Here is an 18,959-nt window from a genome sequence, read left to right as displayed (position 1 = left end):
GCCCGTCCGTCACCTGCCCGCCCAGCCCCTGCACCGTGAGGGTGGGGGTGAGCCGTGTGGGGCGATCGCATTTTATACTCGTGTCCCCTGAGTCTCAGAGCGCCCGAGAACGCCTGCTCTGCTGGGTTCAAAGCCGTGTCCCCCCCAGAGCAGTGCTGCCTGTGATCTCGGGCCCAGACCCGCCCCTCTGTGGAACACAGGCCAAAAAGCAGGCAGGGACAGGCCCCTTGGGTAGGCGTCTAGTTACCGCACAGAGGGGCTCTCAGAACCCCACAGCCTGACTCTTGGCGTGGGCTTCGTGCTCAGCTGTCCTCTAGCCTTGCAGCAGAATAGCCCTCGGCCTCTGGCTGACCGGGGTGGCGACCCCAGCAGGAGGTGCTGCTTTCCCGGTGTTTGCCAGCAGAGACCTGGGGCTGGATCGGGTGCCCACCCACCCACAATCGAGCGAAGGGAGAATGTTCTGGTTGCCCAGGTCCTATAATAGAGGGTGATTCTCCAGAAGGAGCCCTCCCAGCCCACCCTGTGCCTGTCTGCCCTGTGCACATGCCGACGTGTACCCCGCATGTACACGCACCCGAGAAGCTTCCGTGTGCGGGCGGGGAGCAGCCCCCACAGTCACCAGTCCGTCCCATGCCCTTGGACAGGAAGACCGGCTCCTTGTCCGCAGGTGCAGCTGGACAGCTTTGCCCACAGAGCCCGTCCCCCGAGTCCCAGGCCCCCTGGGAGGTGGGCTTGGAGGAGACGCCCTACTGGGTCTGTACCCCCCCCCCCAGTGCCAGTTCGTGCCAGGGCAGGCATGGGGACTTGGGGGTTGACAGGGATGAGCTTGTGGGGTCTGACAGCGCACTTCCTAAGACCTTGAGAAGCTGCTGGGGGTTTGTTGCATCCGCTCCCTGGGGCACGTCAACAAGGCCAGAAAAGTGGGGGAGAGGTTCCGAATCAAGACCCCAGCTTGGGGGTTTCTGTCTTAGCAGTGGCTCTTGGGGGCCCCCTCTGCCAGTGCCACTGGAGGGCTCTGCGGAAGGGGTGCAGAGCAGGGAGTCGGGGAGCACTCCGCACCCCGCCCCCTCTCAGCTCCTGCTCTCCTTAGGGCTTCCCTGCCTTGGAGGCACTGACTTGAACCTGGGGCAGATAATGTGCTTCTCTGAGCCTGCGGGGCACGGGTTGTCTGACTTCCAGCCCGCAGGGGTTGCTGGCTCCAGGATGAGAGGACCTCTCCTGCCAAGGCCACCGCTGGGGACAGCAAATTGGAGCTTATAGGATCTTCCCTGCCAGGCTGCACTCAGACATTCCCCACCAGGCCTCCTGGAGCTCTGGTTCCAGCAGGTGCCTCCGAGCCGGAGACTGACACAGCCTTGCTGTCTGCCCTCCACCGTGACTGGCTCTTGCCCTGCGTTAGCCTCGGGGCCCTCACTGCTGCGGTGACAGAGCCCAGGGCCAGACTTACTGGCCGCTTTATACGGAAAGTCCGGGGAGGTGCGGCTTCAGGTGCAGCTGCATCCAGGGGTTTGGAAGGCTGTCTTCAGACCCACTGGTGGGTCCGTGTTCCAGGCTTCAGTTGCGCCTTCCTACCTTCACACTGGTCTGCTCGGACAGCTTCTTCCCTCTGGGCAACAAGCAGCCCCAGTAGCTTCCAGCTCCTGTTCTACCCGCTCGGAAGTGACAGGAGGGAGGAAGGGTCTTTTTGCAAGGGATTCGAGCTAAAGTTGGTAGCGGTCCCGAGCCCACCTCTGAGCCAGTAGGAAGACAGGCTGTTCAGATTGGCCAGGCCAGGCCCCGTGCTCGCTGCAGGGGCGGGATCGGCCCCACCGGGGAGCCGCGTGGATGGAGCCGCAGGATGCCAGAGACAACGGCTGGCAGAGATGGGCTGGTGCCAACATTGTAGCCGTGCACCTCACCCTGAATTTATTTTCCCCCTTGAGCTGAAAGAATTTGTGGTTTGTAGCACCTCCAAGAAACCAGTGACAAGAACATCCGAAAGTCTGTCCCCACTGGGGTCCGAGGCTTTAAAAGTAGGAAAGGTTGGACATGAGCGTGCAGGTCTCCCCTGTTGAGGCGAATTGGCCCTGAGTCACCGGCAGAGTGAGTTTTAGATCTTAGTTCGAGGAGATCATGCGCCGCTTCCGTGGGGGGGGCCGTGCTTTGCTGAGGTCTGGTCTCTCTGCGGGTTGCCCCCCACCCCCGAGCTCGCTAGGGCTGTGGTGGGTTTTGGTGTGTTCCCTCCTCGGACCTCTGTGTCTGTCCCGTGCCAGGCCAGGAAATGTTTGTTGAGTGACTAAGAAAAACCCAGCACGCCATGGGCCTGGGAGATGTGCTCCTCGTGCTGGATCCCGCGGGCCCCGGGCTGACCTTAGTCAGGGGCTTCCCCTGGGGGTTGACATGGTCCCAGGGACAGCCCTCGGCCCATGCTCCCCACTCCCTCACCCCTGATGAGGCCATGTGGCAGCTGACTCCCAGTCCCATGCTCAGGTGTAAGAACCAGGCCGCACAGCCGGTGACCTGTGGCCCCAGGGGATGTTGAAGGGCTGTGTGACAGCTGTGGGGGTGGAGCCCTGTGCTCCGTCCAGAGGCAAAGCTGGGAGCCTGCCCTGTCCCCCCACTGGACCTTGCTGTCCCTACCGGGAAGTTGGGGTTCAGTAGGGGACGGCAGGGCCCAGCCGTGCGAGCCTTGCAGACAGCAGGTGTGGGGTCTGCGGGCCCTCCCAGGCGTCCTGTGCCAGCGCCGCTTGGGGACAGGGAACGGAAGTCCCCCTTAGTGCGGGTCCTTGTGTCCGGGAAGCCCCCGTTGGACACCCAGTGTGCAAAGAGATGAAGAAGGCTCCCCAGCTGGAGCCAGCAGGGGGTCTGCTCCTCCCCAGCCGCCCCTGCAGACCCCCAGAGCTCGGGGATCGGGCTGCGGGCGGCCCTGTGACGCACCGTGTCCCGCAGCGCCGCGGCATGAAGGGCAAGGCCCGCAAGCTCTTCTACAAGGCCATCGTGCGCGGCAAGGAGATGATCCGCATCGGGGACTGCGCCGTGTTCCTGTCGGCCGGCCGCCCCAACCTGCCCTACATCGGCCGAATCCAGAGCATGTGGGAGTCCTGGGGCAGCAACATGGTGGTCCGTGTCAAGTGGTTCTACCACCCCGAGGAGACCAGCCCGGGCAAGCGCCTCCACGAGGGCCAGGTGAGGCTGGGTGGCCCGCAGTGGCCCGACCGGCCCAAAGGTCGAGGCCGGGGTGCCTGGCTCTGGGGTCGGGCGGGGCCGCGCCGGGCTCACCACCATCCCCTTGTCTGCCCCACACGCAGCACTGGGACCAGAAGTCCGGCCGCAGCCTCCCTGCGGCCCTGCGGGCCTCCAGCCAGAGGAAGGACTTCATGGAGGTAGGGCCCGGGGTAGAGGCTGGGCCCCTCACACCCTCCGCACACAGCTTGGGGGAGGGGGTGGGGCTGGGCTCCAGTGGCGTCGGGGCCCCTGCCCCGCAACCCCATGTCTGGCTCTGATCCGTCCCCCGCGCTGTGTCCCCGGTGCTTTGGGGCCCTTAGCCTTCAGGCCTCTCTGTCTTGGTCTGTGTGTCTGTCTCGGGATCCATCTCGGTCTCTGCGTCTGAATCCCAGTCTAGGGCTCTCGGGCTCTCTGGGGCGGGGGCGGAGGGGTCTTTGTCCGTCTCTGCCCTCAGGGTTTTCCCTGGTCCTTCTGGTCCGGGAGGGGGTGCCCCCCCTCCCCGGCCCCCCTGCCCTGACGCCCGCCTGCCGTGCCGGCAGCGTGCCCTCTACCAGTCCTCCCACGTGGACGAGAACGACGTGCAGACCGTGTCGCACAAGTGCCTGGTGGTGGGCCTGGAGCAGTACGAGCAGATGCTGAAGACCAAGAAGTACCAGGACAGCGAGGGTCTGTACTACCTCGCGGGCACGTACGAGCCCACCACGGGCATGATCTTCTCCACCGACGGCGTGCCCGTGCTCTGCTGAGCGCCGCGGGCGCCGACGGGGGCCCCTCCCCATCACTGCCACGTCTTGGGGGCCACGTGCGTTGGTCGTGTGCATGCAAGCGTGCCCGAGTGTGTACATGTGTGTGCCTGTATGCATGCACGTGTGTGCACGCATGTGCACACGTCCCCAGCCCCCTTCCCCTACCCCTGGGGGCCCCTCCAGACGGGGCTCCTCTCAGCTATCAGGGTATGGCTCTGCTGGGTCCCCTTCCGGGGCCTCCCCTCTAGCACCTTGTAAGCACTTGGCCGGGCCGGGCCCCCAGGACCCAGGCGCCTCCCGGCCGGGGCCCACCGGGGATTCAGAGGGGAGGGGGTTTCCAAGGAACCAAACTGACACTCGCTCTGGGGTTCCCGCTGCTTGAGGGGCCTCCCCGCGGCTTCTCGTGCCCGACGCCCCCCCTCAGCACGGAGCCCTCCCCCAAGCCTCCCACCGCGAGACGGGGTGGGGTGGCCGGACGCCCGCCAGCCTCACCGACCAGGCCAGGCCTGCTCTGGGCACCGGTTGGGGGCCCGGCCTCCGCCCTCCCGGGATGGCCTGGACTCGGGCGCGAGAGCCAGGTGAGGGGGAAGCCCGGGAGCCCCGGCCGGGTGCCAGGCAGGGGGGGCTGCTCGCCCCGAGGCCCCCGGGGAGGGCCCACCCGTCCCAGTCTGGCCCTGTACACTACTCCCAACCGCAATGGTGCTGACGTCCTGGCCCGGCCCCGCCCGGCCCTCCCGCCCAGGCCTCGGGCAGCCGGCAGGGAGACGGCGCGCTTGGAGCCTGTACAGTTTTATTGTACCGAGACTCTCCCCGCCCCTGTATCATACGCCTTTAAATGGAGTCAACTTTTTAATTATATATATAAAGATAAATATATATAAATATATATAAATATAAACTTTTTAAAACTGTGAAAAAATAGCTATGAAATTATAAAAAAAAAGCGAACACATTCTGACGTGCAGAATATTATTTTTTATTTCCTATTAGATTGTGAGTGTCTAGCACCCAGCTTCACGGGCCCCCCTCGTCCCGAGCACACCCTGCCTGCCCCACCCCCCGGCCCAGGTGTACTGTATTCGCCCCCAGAACGGAGAAGCAGTTAGGGAGAGCAGAGGCGGAGGGAGGGAGGGGGCGGCTGGGCACAGCGGCCCCGCTCCCCGGCTCGGCCCGACAGCACTTACCAGCCCCCACGCCTTCCAGGGGGACGGGAGGCCTCGTCCAGACAATCTTAAGGGAAGGAAAAGCCAGACTTCGGTTTTGTTTTTTGGGGGAATTACTGTTTTCCTTTTTTTTTTAAGTTTCTTTTGGAATTTTGTTTGTTGGCGAATTCTGTGTGATCTTTTTCATAAAAAAAGAAAAAAGAAAAAGCTATAATCGGAGAACTGCCATTGTCTGGAGTGGTTCATTTTGGGGGCTGGCGGGGTGCATGGTGCTGGGCAGAGGCCGGCGGGCGGGGGGCGGGGGACGGTGCTAACCTTCCAGGGCCAGGAGCGACACGCCACCCCGCACAGCACCGCAGAGCTGTTCACACCCAAGCTAAGGTAAATTAAGGGAAATGCAGAGTTTCTCAGTGGCCCCAGCCATGTCCCCGGTGGCCAGCAGCCAGAAGTGGCCAGTGGCTCCTGTATTGGGTGGCCGAGGTGTGGGACATGTCCATCAGTGCCAAAAGCGTTCTTGGCCCGTGCGAGGCTGGAGGGTTTGCACCTCCTGTGTCCCCCCCCCCCCCAAGCGCAGAATCTGCACTCCCAGCCACGCCCACATCTGGAGACCACAGAACAAAGCTGGTGCTATGGTCTGAGTGGTCCTGGGCAGGTGTGTGGGGACGTGGGTCTGCACCCCTGCAAGGTTGGGGGAGGCTGGGCCCTGCTCCTGGTGCTGCCAACCCCCCTCCCGCCCTGAGGTCAGCTCTCGCTGACCAAGAACCCGCCAGCGACCTGCCAAAGGAAGGACCCTGATGGGCCTCCCGTATGAGACACACGACACAGGACACACGGCGGCACTCCCACCTGGAGCAGTGCACTGGCGCCACCTGGTGGCCCCTGTGGTATCGCCTCGAGGTCTCGGCTCCCATGGCTGTTCAGGGCGCCCACCTGGGTCTGGGGGTGACGCCTGCCCAGTGGGTCCCGGTGGGTGGGTCCCTGAAGCCGCAGGCCTGGGGCACAGCCCCCTCTGACAGCCAGTCCTCCTCCCCGACCCTTCTCCAAGGGACCCACGTTGAAGAGTGGACCAACACCACTCCTTGGGGAAACTAAGGCACCAAACCGTACAGGAAGTTGTTCATATCAGACCAATCAGCAACCCAGCCAGGACTGGAGCCCAGAAGCCTCAGCCCCAGGTCCTGGCTCCATCCCTGTGGGCAGGGGACAAGCTCCCTCCCCCTCTTTGCCTTTCTCCTGGTTCAAATGGATGGGACACAGCCCTTTCCCCTGACCTGAGCACCCTTCACGCCCCAGTGCCCAGCTCACACGCCGCCGTTCACCCCCCACTGCGTGCACGGAGACCCTCCTGCTGCCGGACTGTCACCCCTGCCCACCCCCTAGGAACTTCAGGCCTGGATATGGACAAGGCCGCTTTACAGATGAGAACACTGAGGTCCCAGCCACGTGGGTGGCCCTGTCCCGCCAGGACCCCTTCCCCCGCCGCCAGTGAGCGGGGTGGCGAGCACAGCCCCCACGTGCACAGACGCTCCTCGGAGGCAGCGGCTGGCAGATCTCTGCCTTTATCTTTTAATGGCCAGTGCGGTACACTTAGTGGACAGACGGCAGGGACAGGACACAGAGGGGTGGGGTGGCCTCCCCCTGGAAAAGCCTGTCTTTGGCAAGATGCTCCAGAATCCCCTCAGCTCGAGGGTCCCGCCCGGGGAGGGACCCCACACCCCTCGCTCCCTCGCAGGGACTCCCGTCCCTCCTTGGGCCTCGCTGGATGAAGATCAAGGTCTCAGTCAAGTGATGACTTTGGCTGGGACATGTCCCCTTGTATCACACGGAGGAGCCAGAGATGTGGACAGGGGTCCCCGGGTGGGGGCAGACCCCCAGGCCTGTGGTGTCAGGTGGGTGCCCAGGTGCAAGGAGGGGGCGTCTCGGTGTGGGGAGGGGCACCCAGGCCGGCGCAAAAGCCATGGTCGTAGAGGGGCTGCTGTTCCTTCATGGCAAATGCGTTTCGTTTGGGAGAACCAGTGCTTAGGAACAGGGAGAGGGGAGATGCTCTCTCCTTGAGGACCTCTGATGTCCATGAGGAGGGCTCCCCGGTGAAGGAGGGCTGGGGTCGGGGACCACGGGTGGGGGTGGTCTGCTCTCCTGGCCAGGGAGGGCTGTGACCCCAGGGGCCGCCGCACACAGAGGGTGAAGGGCAGGCATGAGACAGAATGGGGAGCACAGTGCTGGGTGGCCCTGGGTGGCCGACGGCTCAGCATCACCCTGGGCCCAGAGGGGTCGTGGCTGGCACGGGGAGGAGGCCGGGCCCCGCAGGCACTGCAGGCAGGGGTGGGGAGGGGGCCTTGGGCCTCGGTTGGGGGGGGGCCCAGGCCTGGCTCAGGGGCCGGTGGGGAAGGAGGAGTTGGTAGAGGCGTGGAAACAGCTGCTGGGAGCGTCCCGGGTGAGGCTGTAGGTGCAGTAGGCCACGGCGGAACCCAGCGTCAGCCCCGTCATGTAGGACACGGTCATGGTGTTCCCTGCGGATGACACTGGACCTGAGGTGGCGGGCCGGGGAAGGCAGGGCGGCGGGGGGCGCGCAGAGGACCACCCTGGTGGCCTTGACACCGGGCTAGAGTCCAAGCCGTGGCTCCTCGGGCATGGAGCAGTGACCACCGCCCGCTCCCGGAGAGGTGGCCATCCGGGGACTGTTACACCCCGGCTGAACTCACGGGGTGCCCCGGGCCCTGCCTGCTTCTCTGTCTCCAGCCCCCCATCTCCACGTGCTTCCTTGTCGTGGACAATCCAGGATGTCTAAGGGCTTCTCGAACCACTGTACCCAGAACACACCCCAGGGCCCCATCCCCCCAGACCCTCCCTCATCTCAGTGGACGGCGATCTTGGGACAGCCCCCACCTGGGGACTCCTTCTTGACCCCCGATCCCTGTCTCACACCCAGTCTCCCAATCCACCAGCTGGCCCTGTGGACTCTACCATCAAAACAGATCCAGGATCCGCCACTTTGTCGCGGAGACGCCGCACCTCACCCTGTCAGAGCCCCCCACCCCCACAGTCTGGACAAGCGCAGTAGCACCTCCCTCCCTGCCCCTGCCGTTCCCTCCTCGCTGTCCAAGCAGCAGTGGAAGGCATCTTAACACACGTTTGGGTCCTGCCCCTCCTCGGGCCTCCCACCCCTACCCTGGCGGCCTCCTCCCACTGCGGGCTCTGCCCCTGGGCTTTCTCCAGGGCTCTTCCCTTGCATGGCCCCATGGCTGGTTCCCTCACCACATCCTCCAGGTCTTTGCTCAAAAGTCACCTCCTCAGGAAGGCCTTCCCAGACTGCCCTGCTTACACTGCAAACTCCCTATCCCAACAACCCCATCTTCTTTCTCTGCTTGGGTTTTTCTCTGTCATTCTTAGCACCACTCCACACATTACACGTATTGTCATTTGTCATCTCGGGACTGTGAGCCCCACAAGCACAGGGATCATTGCCTCGTGTCCCTGGAGCCTATAACAGGGCCTGGCACACAGTCGGGGCTCACCGAGTAGTCGCGCGACGCATGGGAATAAGTGACGGATGAACGTCCTGCCCCTATGAGCTCCCTGAGGTTGACTTGACCCTGGAACAGTCGCGCCTGTTTGCTACGCGGCCTCGATTTCCCTGCCGGGCAGCGGGGTGCCAGGCCTTACCTGCCAGCTCGCGCTGCTTGGGGCTCACTTTGCCCGCCGCCAGGATCATGGGCACGCTGCCAAAATAGCCGTTGCTGATGCCCATGAGCAGAGAGAAGACGCAGGGCCAGGCTGGGTGGCGCAGGGCAGGCGCCCCACTGGGGTAGACGCACAGGATGAAGAGGGGGATGAAGACCATACGCAGGCAGGAGCAGGCCAGCAGGTGGGTGCCCCGCCAGTCCATGGGCAGGGCTGCCAGGATCTGTGGGGAGCCGGGCACGTTGGCACCCCGTCTCTCCCGAGCCCGCCGCCCCTCCCCGGTCCCTGTCCCCGGATGCTCCCAGCTCTGGGTGTGTCCCATCCTTGGCTGGCCGTGACCACGAAATCCACCAAATCCCTTGTTACAGCAACACCCGATCCTTGCCACGGGCCTGGCATCCATCAAAGACCGCACGCCCCCCACCCCTGCCCCGGTCGATCCTCAGCACACCCTCCCAGGTGGGGCTCCTGACCCTGATTGAGAACTGAGGCACTCGAGGCCCCGGGGGGCAAGCCCACCGGCAAGTTGTGTGGCAGGATTAGGAGTCGAGCCCACTGATTTGGCCTCGATGCCTCGTGAGCCAGGCACGTTTCTCAGACCGCTCTGCTGCGTGACCTCGGGCAAAGGGCTTTCCCTCTCTGAGCCTCACGTTCTTCGTGCCTCCGAAGAAGGCCCGCGTCAGGCCTGCCCCAGGGACGGCCGCCTTGATCTCGCTCCAGCCCCGAGCCCTGACCCGGCCCCGCGCTCCTAGCTCAGGGCCCTCTGCCCACGTTCTTCCGCCCCGGAGGTGGCTGCTCCCTGGGAGAGCTGTCAGTGGCCGCCCGCCCCGGAGGCCCGTTCACTGTGCACAGACACGAGGATGATGCCGGCACCGGCCTCTGGCGGAGCGGGGAGCTGCGCTGCGGGGTCGCCGGTGGGGGGGGGGGACGCGGTCTGGGATGGCGCCGTGGCTTGGCTGTCCCCTCCCCACTCGGGAGCCCGCGGCGCCGTCTCCTCCCCGGGGGGCTGCAGGCTCACCTTGCCCACGAAGTCGGACAGGTTGAACACGGCCATGATGAGGATCGGCAGCCACTCGCCCAGGACGCAGTGGCGGACCTCGGACTCGAGGCCGGGGAACAGGCACAGCGTGATGAAGTAGGTCACGGCGATGGACAGCATGTCGGCCCAGATGGCGCGGGCCACGGCGTAGCGGTGTAGCAGCAGGGCTGTGGGCGGCGGGCCGGGGGTCAGGGGTCAGGCATGCGCGCCTGCGCGTGGCCCACGGGGCAGGGCCCCAGCAGCAACGCCCGGAGGACCGCCCTGCCCGTCCCCTCCCCAGCCCCACCTCTGAAGGAGGGCCAGCTCCGCGTCACCCTGGGCTGGGGCACGTCAAAGCGCGTGTAGGCGCCCCTGCTGCTGCTGATCACCTCGTGGGCCGGGCTGTCCTTTGGGGACCCGCTGCTGGCCAGGCCTGGGCCTTGGTGCTCCTGGAGGGAAGATGGAGCCGGTGGGGTGCGGGTGGGGAGGGGCCCCCAGGCCTCCCACCCCCCACAGCCCCTCAAACACGCAGAGCTCCATCCAGCCCGAGCCTTTGCACTTGCTTTCCCTCGGCCCCCGCTGTCCGTCCTGGGGATCTTCACACCGCCCCTCCACACGCCCCTCCCTCAGCCCAGAGGCCACTTCTCAGGGAGCCTCTCTGAGCACAGAGGGGCCCCGTTCCCACGGTGGGCCTGTCCCAGCACTGGGACACAGCATGTCACCTGGCGGCCCCTCTCCGTGTCTCCGGCTCACGGCGGCGTTTCCCCAGCAGAGCCCGGGTGACTCTCTGGGCCCCATCTGCGAGGACTTGGCTGCCAAGGACACTGAGGGGCCCCGGGGCCCCCCCAGGGGAAGGGATGCTGGCTCCTCCCACTCGGGGCTCCCGGTGTCATCCCACAGGCGCCAGGGCTGGCCCCACCTGTCACCCTGGTCCCTCCGGGGCCCGTGCAGCACTGCTGCCACCAGAGGGCGCCCTGCCCCCCAGGATGGCTACGGCCTGCTTGCCAGCAGGGCCTTAAGACCACAGCTGCGGACAGTCGAAACCTGGGTCCACTGATCTGAGGAGGGTCCCCCGTGGAAAGACGCCCCAGACCACCGCGTGACGGAGCCCCCGGCCTGAGGAGCTTAGTCAGGACCTCGCGGTGGCAGCGCCTGGGGGACTCACAAAGTGGATGTGTCCTGCGGCGACGTCGTGGTGCACGCGGTAGCCGGTTCTGCAGCCCGGGCGGCTGTCGCGGGGCCGCGCCGTGTGGTAGAGCACGAAACGGCTGCGCCGGACCAGCAGGTGCAGCAGGAAGCAGAGCAGCTCCAGGCCCGCCGACACCAGGAAGAAGATGAGCGTGCTGGCCCGCTCGTCCGGCAGCAGCAGCTTGGTGAGGATGCGGCTCAGGGACACCATGACACCTGCCGTGCCTGGAGGGGGGAGGGTGGCCTGCTGGGCCTGCACCGCAGCCCCCACTCGGCGTCCCCGGCCCTGCCCCAGCCCCGGCCTGGTCTGCCCCCCTCCCTGAACCTGCCCCAACTCTGGCAGGGTCTGCCCCCCTTCCTGCACCTGCCCCAGCCCCGGCCTGGTCTGCCCCCCGTCCTGCACCTGCCCCAACCCTGGCAGGGTCTGCCCCCCTCCCTGCACCTGCCCCAGCCCCGGCCTGGTCTGCCCCCCGCCCTGCACCTGCCCCAACCCTGGCAGGGTCTGCCCCCCACCCTGCATCTGCCCCAGCCCTGGCAGGGTCTGCCCCTGCCCTGCACCTGCCCCGCACCTGCCCCAGCCCCAGCCTGGTCTGCACCTCGCTGGGGGCTCCCCCCGGGGGGCTGCAGACACTCACTCTCTCCGGTCATCACGCCCTGGGTGTATCTCTTGGGCAGCATCCCCGTGTACCCATAGAAGCTGGATTGCTGCACTTGGGGGAAGAGACAGAGGAGTAACCGTGAGATGCCACTATCACCGGGTGGCAAAGGGATTGGTCCACCCACCCTGCCCACCAAACGGCACGTGCCAGGGGCCACGGGCCTGCCGCGCTCCGTGACTGGCTCTGGCCAATGAAACACGAGCAGAAACGACCTGCCCGCTTCTGGCCGAGGCAGGGAAAAGCCCACGTGGACTTCCGGGGTTTCTTCCCCCAGCGGCAGTGACCAAAGGAGCTCCGTGTGACAGATGGGGGCCGCTGCAGGCCGGCTCCCAGCAACCGTGTGGAGCATCGCCCAAACCACGTGTTGGACACGCAGAGAGAGCCAGAAATAAGTCTCGTTCTATGAAGCCATGGAGATTTCTGAGCCAGCTGGTCAGCACCGCCTCCCCGCTCTCATCCTAACACAGGCAGAAACGCCCCCCGGATCTAGCGGGGAGGGGTGCTGGTTGCAGACCCTGCGGGCTTGAGAGTCCGTGGCCTCCACGGACACCCCGGTGCAGTCACACTAGGAAAAACAGGCTCTCCCGCTCCTTCCCGGCATTTGCTGTTTAACAAAATGGAACAGAGCAGACCTGAGGACACTGTTTCCCAGAGCCCTGATTTCACTGACAAACACATGCAAATGCATTCACGGGCTCATGGCGTGCAGTGTATTTCTTTCTGCTCAAAGAGAGTATGAAAGAGTACAAAGCAACTGGCCTGGACCTTTCCAAATGTCACTGCCACGAAAGAGGAAGGCTGAGGACCACGAAGGATTAAGGGGGATTAAAGACATGACAGTGAGTGCAGGGCACGATCCCGGATCAGATCCTGGGTCAGAAACAGAATGCTATAAGGGACATGATGGAGGTGACTGGGGAAGCGGGGACACGGTCACGCAGAATAGCGCTGTGCGGTGTTATGCTCCCTGACTCGGGCAGCCGTACACGGTCATAGAAGAGATGTCCTGGCTTCTAGAAAACACACCCTTGAGAGCTAGTATTTGGGCAAGACAGCTCCCAAATGGTTTAAGGTGAAAACTTAGATTATTTTATATTTGTATGTATTCAGCGATGAAACGTATGTATACACGTATGTATCTACGTGTATAAGGGGGACAGAGAGAAAGCCCGTGTGACAAAATGTCAGCAATGGGGGAGCCGGCGCGAAGGGCTTACACTATATTCGTGCAAGCTCTCTATAGCTTTGAAACAGTTTCCAAATAAAAAGTTAAAAAAATGTTTCAAAGCCACTGTCCAAGAGAAAGGTGGTGGCGTGGCGGCGTGGGCAGGTTAGTTTTTGAAGCGCAGCGTAGGCCCGAGACAGCCACGGGATTGCCTCAACGTCCACACGGAGAGCAGTGGGTGTGCGGACGTGTGAACAGCGTGCGTGTGCAGATGCTGTGTGTGCTCAGTGCTCACGTGGGTGTGGTGCGGGGCGTGTGCACGTGTGTAGGATGTGTGGGCGGACGCAGGAGGCGGGGTGTGCACTCACAGAGCATGCGTGCGGGGCACGCACGTGGCTACGACCCGGCGCCGAGCCCCTGTCCCCCGTGTGGTACACCCCCGGCAGGCGGCGGGGCTAGGGTGGGACAGCCCGCAGACGGTACCCAGAGTCTCGGCGCCAGCCCCCCACCCTGCCCGCGCCCCGGCCCAGGGTCCTACCTGTGCAGCCTAAGGCCACGGTGCCCACGGCGGCCAGGTTGATGGCGTAGGCCTGGTCGTGAGAGAAGAGCTGGAGCCAGACGTCACAGATGCTGATAAAGAGGAGGGGGCCCAAGGCCAAGAGGTAGCCTAGGGGAGAGGCCAGAGAGGTGGGCAGTGGGCTGGGGTCTCCCCTTGTCCCACCCTTCCTGTAGAGCCCCGTCAGAGGTCCCCTCTCTGTCTGCCTTTCTCCTTAATACTGGGAGGGCCGGGGACACTTTGGAGGTGCCTGGAAGGCTTCCTGGAGGAGGCACCGTTTGAGCTGGGCCTTGAAACTGGATGTCGCCAGGAAGAGGAAAGAGACAGGAAGAGCAGATGTGGGGGTCCACAAAGGCCTCCCCAGGGGCAGGTATCATGCTGGCCCGTGGGGCCTCTGCCACCGGCTTGACCCTGTTTTCACACACTGAACCCTGTCACATTCTTAGGAGGCGGGCCCATTGCCCACGTGGGGAGACTGAGTCGCCGGGAACTGGGGAGGTGAGTGGCCGGTCAGACACGCGGAGCTGGGAGCCCCGTGGGGCAGCGTACCCGCGGTGATCCTCGTATGCAGGCTCAGTCTCTCCACCAGCACGTTGTTCAGAAGCACGGCCACCAGCGCCACCAGGATGTAGGTGAGGCTCATGTCGAACACGATTGAGGTCCCTGCGGCGGGGGGAGGGGGGAGCACGCGCTCGGGGGAGCCCCACGGCCGGCACCCACCCTCGCCAGGTGCCGCTTCCTCGCTCCGCCTGAACACGGCTGACAGCCCAGAGAGGGGGAGCGGCTGAGCGAGGATCCGGGGAACACGGGCTCCAGCCTGTGGCGGTGGCCGGGCGTGGCCGCGGGGGACCCACCTGGGTACTTGTGGTGCAGGTAGTCCACGTCGGTGATGAAGCTGTTGTACGGGAGCAGGAAGCCCACGCCGGCCAGCAGCATCGCGAAGTAGATGGCGTGGTAGCGGTCGTCGGGCGCCGGCTCCTCGACCGCTGGACCCAGAGGCAGCAGGTAAGGGGGGGCCAAAGCCCTCGGAGCCACGGCCACTGTGCCAGGACCGGAGTCCACCGCAGCAGCGCCATCCCCATGTCCGCGGCCCGTCAGCACCACGGTCACCGCCACCCTACCCACCGGCATCGTGGCCACCATCCCCCTTCACGGCCAGAGCTGTCATGGCAACCACCCACGGCCGTCACCGTCACGGCCGCAGAGCAGCTGGCTTGACAGAACGGTGCGACGGCCGTTGGCAGACTCAGCCAAGGCGAAACACCCCGGGAGGCTGCCTGTCCCCGGGCACTCGTGTGTCCAGGGAGCGCACACGTGGACGTGGCAGTGGCACCACTCCCTACGCCCTTCAGACCCCCGCCAGCAACGTGGCTGCTTCCCGCCCTGTGACTCGAGGCTCCTGGGCCACGGGGCGGGGGGTCCAGGTTCCCAAGGGAGAAACGCTTCTACCCGGAGACACGACAGTCCCATTGACCGGGAAGCAAGACAGGCACCGGCCAGGTCGGGCTCCTCCCGAATCAACAGCAGAGAAGAGGGTTGCCGTCCCGGCCGGGCCGTTCATCCTGACTACCAAGGGGAGACTGGGGATGGAACAGAGTATGAGTATCTCTGCAAAGCAAGAGGCTCCTCACGGCATCTCTTACGACTTCTGCTCCCTGGGGCTGAAGTCAATGGAAAACGGTAACGATCCGATTGTAGGCTTTAGAAATGAAGGGCTGGGTCACCGCACCGGGCAAAGCAGCGTGACCAGTTGAGAGCGGAAGGCAACAGGGAAGGGTAGTTATAAGTACCAGCCACGGCCACGTGACCCCCTCAGACCCAAAGAGAGCGTTGTTATGCGTCTTTGCCCCTTACCTCGATAGGACTATGTTTGTGTATGTGTACAAGCTTGGGTTTTGTCCCCTTTATCACCTTACCGCCTCACGGGATGCCTTTGTGTTTAAAACCTCAGTATTTAAATCGTGGGCGACAGGAGGGAGGTGGGATCGAGGCGGGGAAGGCGTCCGCATGTTTTTGGCTGTAGAGGGGTTCTCTGTGTCGCGCCCAGGGAGCGCGATGACTTTGTCAGTGCCTTTATTTGAAGGTTAAGTATGGTTATGGAGCTGTGTTTGGGAGCCAAGCTGTGAAGGGTCAGTCTTATGGGTCCACTTGGCAGGCTGAACTAATCCCTTGTTCAATCAGACACTGACTGAGCCGCTGCTGTGAAGGGATCGTGTGGATGAAAGTCCCTCCTCAGTGGACTCTCAGTTAGTCAAAAGGAAATTGCCCTGGGTGGGCCTGACCTAATCAGGCAAGACATTTAGGTCTTCCCAGAGCTGAGACCCAAAACGGCTCAGGCCCCTGGGGTTTCCTGAGCACCTGCCTTATGGACTTCAGACCACTTGGCCAGGCTCCACTGTAGTTGCTTCTGTTCTGAAATAAATCCATATGCACGTGTGTATATCTATGCCTGCATCAGGTCTACAAATCTGTCTACTCTCCATCTATGCATCTCCTACTGGCTCTGTTTCTTGGCTGAACCCGAGTGACCCAGCCCCTGTCACCACGGCCACTATAGTTAAAACCACTGCTACAGCCACCATCCACTTCTATGGCCATAGCTGCAAGGGCCACGGCCACATATTAGCTAGTGCCACGCCTGGCCAGGGGACGTCTGGCACCTGGGGGACGGGCCCAGAGCTGGCTCTGCCCAGGCACAGGGGAGCAACCCACTGCAGGCCTTGGCCAGCAGCACACACTGCCCATGTGCAGAGAGAGGGGGTGGAACCAGAGAATAAGCCCGTTTCTGGGCCCGGAGCAGTGCTAGGGTAAAGTACAGCCACCCCAAAATGAGCTATCACAGGGGGCCTCCCGAGCGCAGGGACAGCCCCAAGCCACGTTTTGGGGCTTTCATTGCAGCCACATTGACTGTGGCTCCTGAACCGTTCGCCTTTCATTGAGGATATAACCAAAGACCAGAGAATGGTAACTTGCCCAAGGTCCCCAAGCTGGTGAAGGGACGGGGCTGAACCCAAACCTGTCCAGTGTCAGCCCCGCATGCAGCCCTCTACCCAGCAAGTCTGGTCGCAGAGGCAACTGGCCCGTTTCCTCGAGGTGGGGTCCGAGGCTCAGAGAGGTTCAGGCCCTTGTCCAAGGTCACACAGCCAGGCCGAAATCAAGTCTTTGCACCTCACATCGGTCCTCGCTTCAGGCACTTGCCCGTCTCCACTGAAGGGAGGCCAGCGAAGGTGACCAAAGCGACAATGGGTCGCACCTCCAGATGGAAGTTCTACAGGGCAGCGCAGGATCCCCCTGGCGCCCTTCCACCCGCCCAGTGGTCATGGAAGCCCGTGGCCAGATGAGGGCTCATTCTGGCTCCGTGACCCACACAGACACACGGCATCCGCGTGAGGTCGTCCCCACGGCTGACGGACACTGCGCCCCGCGCTCAGGGACCGCCCAAGGCTCCCTGAGGGTTCCCACGGCCCCTCCCCCCTCACTCACCAGAGCCTGGGAGACCCGGGACGCCCCTGGCCGCCCCGGCCTGGCTCTGAGCCGTCCGCGCCGCCCCCTCCTCCTCCAGCTGGCAGCTGTCGGAGCTGAAGCTCATCACCACGCTGCTGTCCGGCGTGCCCGCCACGCTGGGCTCCTTGAGGCGCTGGCTGCCCACGGCGCCCATGGTCGCCGGCGCTGCGGAGAGGAGAGGCGGGCTGAGGCAGCGCGGGGACCCTGGGCTCGCCACACGGTGGCACGCCGTTCCCGTCTCGGGAGCTCGGGCTCGTGGCGCAGTGACGGGGACCCCCGTGACGGCCGCGCGGTGGCATGGAGGGCGAGGGACGGGCCGGGGCTCCAGGGCTCGCTGAGCGGTCAGGACAGCCGACAATCTGGAACGTGGGGTGTGCCGGCCTGCGCTCTGGGTCCCCGCACCGCTTCCCTCTGGGACGAGGCGCCTGGACTCACTTCACAGCCGGGGGGACACGCGCCTGGAGGGTGCCACCCCCACCCCCGGCAGTACGGGGGGCCGTCCCGACCCAAACCCAGGCCCGTGGGACACTCCGAAGCACCGCGGGCCTCCATCCTGGGGCCAACCACCTTCCGGGGCGGGAAGGCCTTCCTTTGGTCTCGCCTCAGTTTCTCTTGCTTCAATTCAAGTCTACTACCTTTGCCTAAGGAAGAAGCTAATTTACCCGTGATGGAGAGACACCCCCACTGTGGGGTGGGTCGGGATGGGGGGAGTCTTGTTTTTTTCTCTAAAAGAGTTATCCATTTTTCCTTTTTTTTTTTTTAGGATTTTATTTTTTTAAAGTAATCTGTACACCCAGCGTGGGGCTTGAGTGCACAACCCCGAGATCTCACGCTCCAGCGACCGAGCCGGTCAGGTGCTCCATCAATTTGTTTTTCTAACGGCTTTTATTCATTTAGCTCATTGCAGCTCCTCGCAGAGAATCTGAGACAGAGGGGGGACACCAGAGCATCAGGCGCTGAGCGTGGCCCCCAGAGCCGCCCTTGGGTGTGTGCGAGAGCCCACGAAGAGGCCGAGAAGGCCCGCTTCCCGAGGGATCCCATGTGCCCGGGACTGCTCCAAACTTCTCTGCGGTCGGCATACCGTCACCCCTCCACCTCCATCTGCTCTTGCTTTCTCTCATTTCCTCCCACACTCCTGCCTCAGTTTACCTGCTCCCAGCCTCCAGGCCCGATATGCTGACCGTCACCAGGCGCCTCCTGCCAGGCCGTGTTTCCAGCTTTCCTACTCTCCCCTGAGTTTTTACTGGGGCCTCGGAGCAGGGAGCCATCCTGCTTCCAGGCTGCTCCAGGGACCGGGGGGGATTGCCCCTGCCACCTGGGGGCAGCCCCGGCTGATGGACACCTACGAGCACGGAGAAGAGAGTCTGGGGTTCTCCCTCTGGGGACTGGGTAACCCCTCTGCAGACTCAGTGCTTTCCCTGAGTGTGCCCCAGCCCTGGGCATCCTGCCTCATCTGGAGCTGGGGGTACCAAGTGGGACTTAGGACAGAGCTGGGCCTGGTCTGAATGACCGTGGCCTTGGGCAGGATCCCACACAGGAGGCTCAGAGACCCTGGGCCCCACCCTCCCCGCCTCCCTGAGCAGATAGGAAGGCTGGGGAAGGAGCCGGGGGCAGAGCAGTGGTCTACAACAATGGAACACCCTCCCTTGCAATCCACTCAGGATGGAAGCCCAGCCCTGGAGGACGCCTGAACCCCGAACCCCTGACCCATGCTCTGCAAAGCTTCCCAAGACGCAGCGCCCTGGCCACGCCTGGCCACGCCACCCGGGAAGGCAAACGTGCTCAGCATCGAGCCAGGAGGCGGCCCCACTGCTCCCTCTGGCTCATCGGTGAGGCAGGCAGCTGCCACCCACAGTGCCAGCCTCAGCCACCGTCCCCACATGCTGCTCCACGGCCCTCCTGTGGGCAGGGGGCTCTGGCTTCCCCTGTGGCGGCCCCAAGCCCCCAGGCATGACCTCACTGGTGGCAGAGTCCGGGGGTGCACTGGGGTGGCTTGTTTCCACCTCTTCTGGCCTCAGCCACCTTGCTCCTCCCCGGACCCCTCAGCTCCACACCAACAGCCTGGACCTGAGATC

The 18,959-nt window shown here is 64.0% G+C and overlaps 2 protein-coding genes across 2 annotated transcripts in view; one reads left to right on the top strand and one right to left on the bottom strand.

Moving 5' to 3' along the window:
• Positions 1-4,099, top strand: part of TNRC18 (trinucleotide repeat containing 18) — an 85,204-nt gene extending 81,105 nt beyond the window's left edge. The window contains 3 exon segments of the mRNA XM_045813394.2: positions 2,929-3,165; positions 3,288-3,362; positions 3,744-4,099. Coding sequence (XP_045669350.2) covers positions 2,929-3,165; positions 3,288-3,362; positions 3,744-3,950 — 519 coding nt within the window. The 3' untranslated portion in view covers positions 3,951-4,099.
• Positions 4,100-5,921: 1,822 nt separating this feature from the next.
• SLC29A4 (solute carrier family 29 member 4) lies at positions 5,922-17,038 on the bottom strand. The gene is made up of 10 exons (XM_045813350.2): positions 16,864-17,038; positions 14,235-14,366; positions 13,930-14,043; positions 13,363-13,491; positions 11,636-11,710; positions 10,978-11,225; positions 10,120-10,261; positions 9,813-10,000; positions 8,777-9,017; positions 5,922-7,623 (listed from the first exon to the last, which is right to left on the bottom strand). The coding sequence occupies exons 1-10, from the start codon at positions 17,036-17,038 to the stop codon at positions 7,484-7,486; spliced, it is 1,584 nt and encodes a 527-aa protein (XP_045669306.2). The 3' UTR covers positions 5,922-7,483.
• Positions 17,039-18,959: the final 1,921 nt, after the last annotated feature.

This window comes from Ursus americanus, chromosome 2 (genome assembly GCF_024610735.1).
Source record: "Ursus americanus isolate L20-20 chromosome 2, mUrsAme1.1.p, whole genome shotgun sequence".
Classification (NCBI taxonomy): domain Eukaryota; kingdom Metazoa; phylum Chordata; class Mammalia; order Carnivora; family Ursidae; genus Ursus; species Ursus americanus.
This window is presented reverse-complemented; position numbering and strand designations above follow the sequence as displayed.

Bases quoted from the DNA above. Each gene is read 5' to 3' on its own strand.
- SLC29A4 (XM_045813350.2), bottom strand. From the start codon at position 17,038: ATGGGCGCCGTGGGCAGCCAGCGCCTCAAGGAGCCCAGCGTGGCGGGC. The intron at 14,044-14,234 runs GTGGGTCCCCCG...CCCCCGCCGCAG, and splicing joins CCTGCACCACAAGTACCCAG to GGACCTCAATCGTGTTCGAC. The intron at 11,711-13,362 runs GTAGGACCCTGG...TCTTCCCCCAAG, and splicing joins CGTGGCCTTAGGCTGCACAG to TGCAGCAATCCAGCTTCTAT.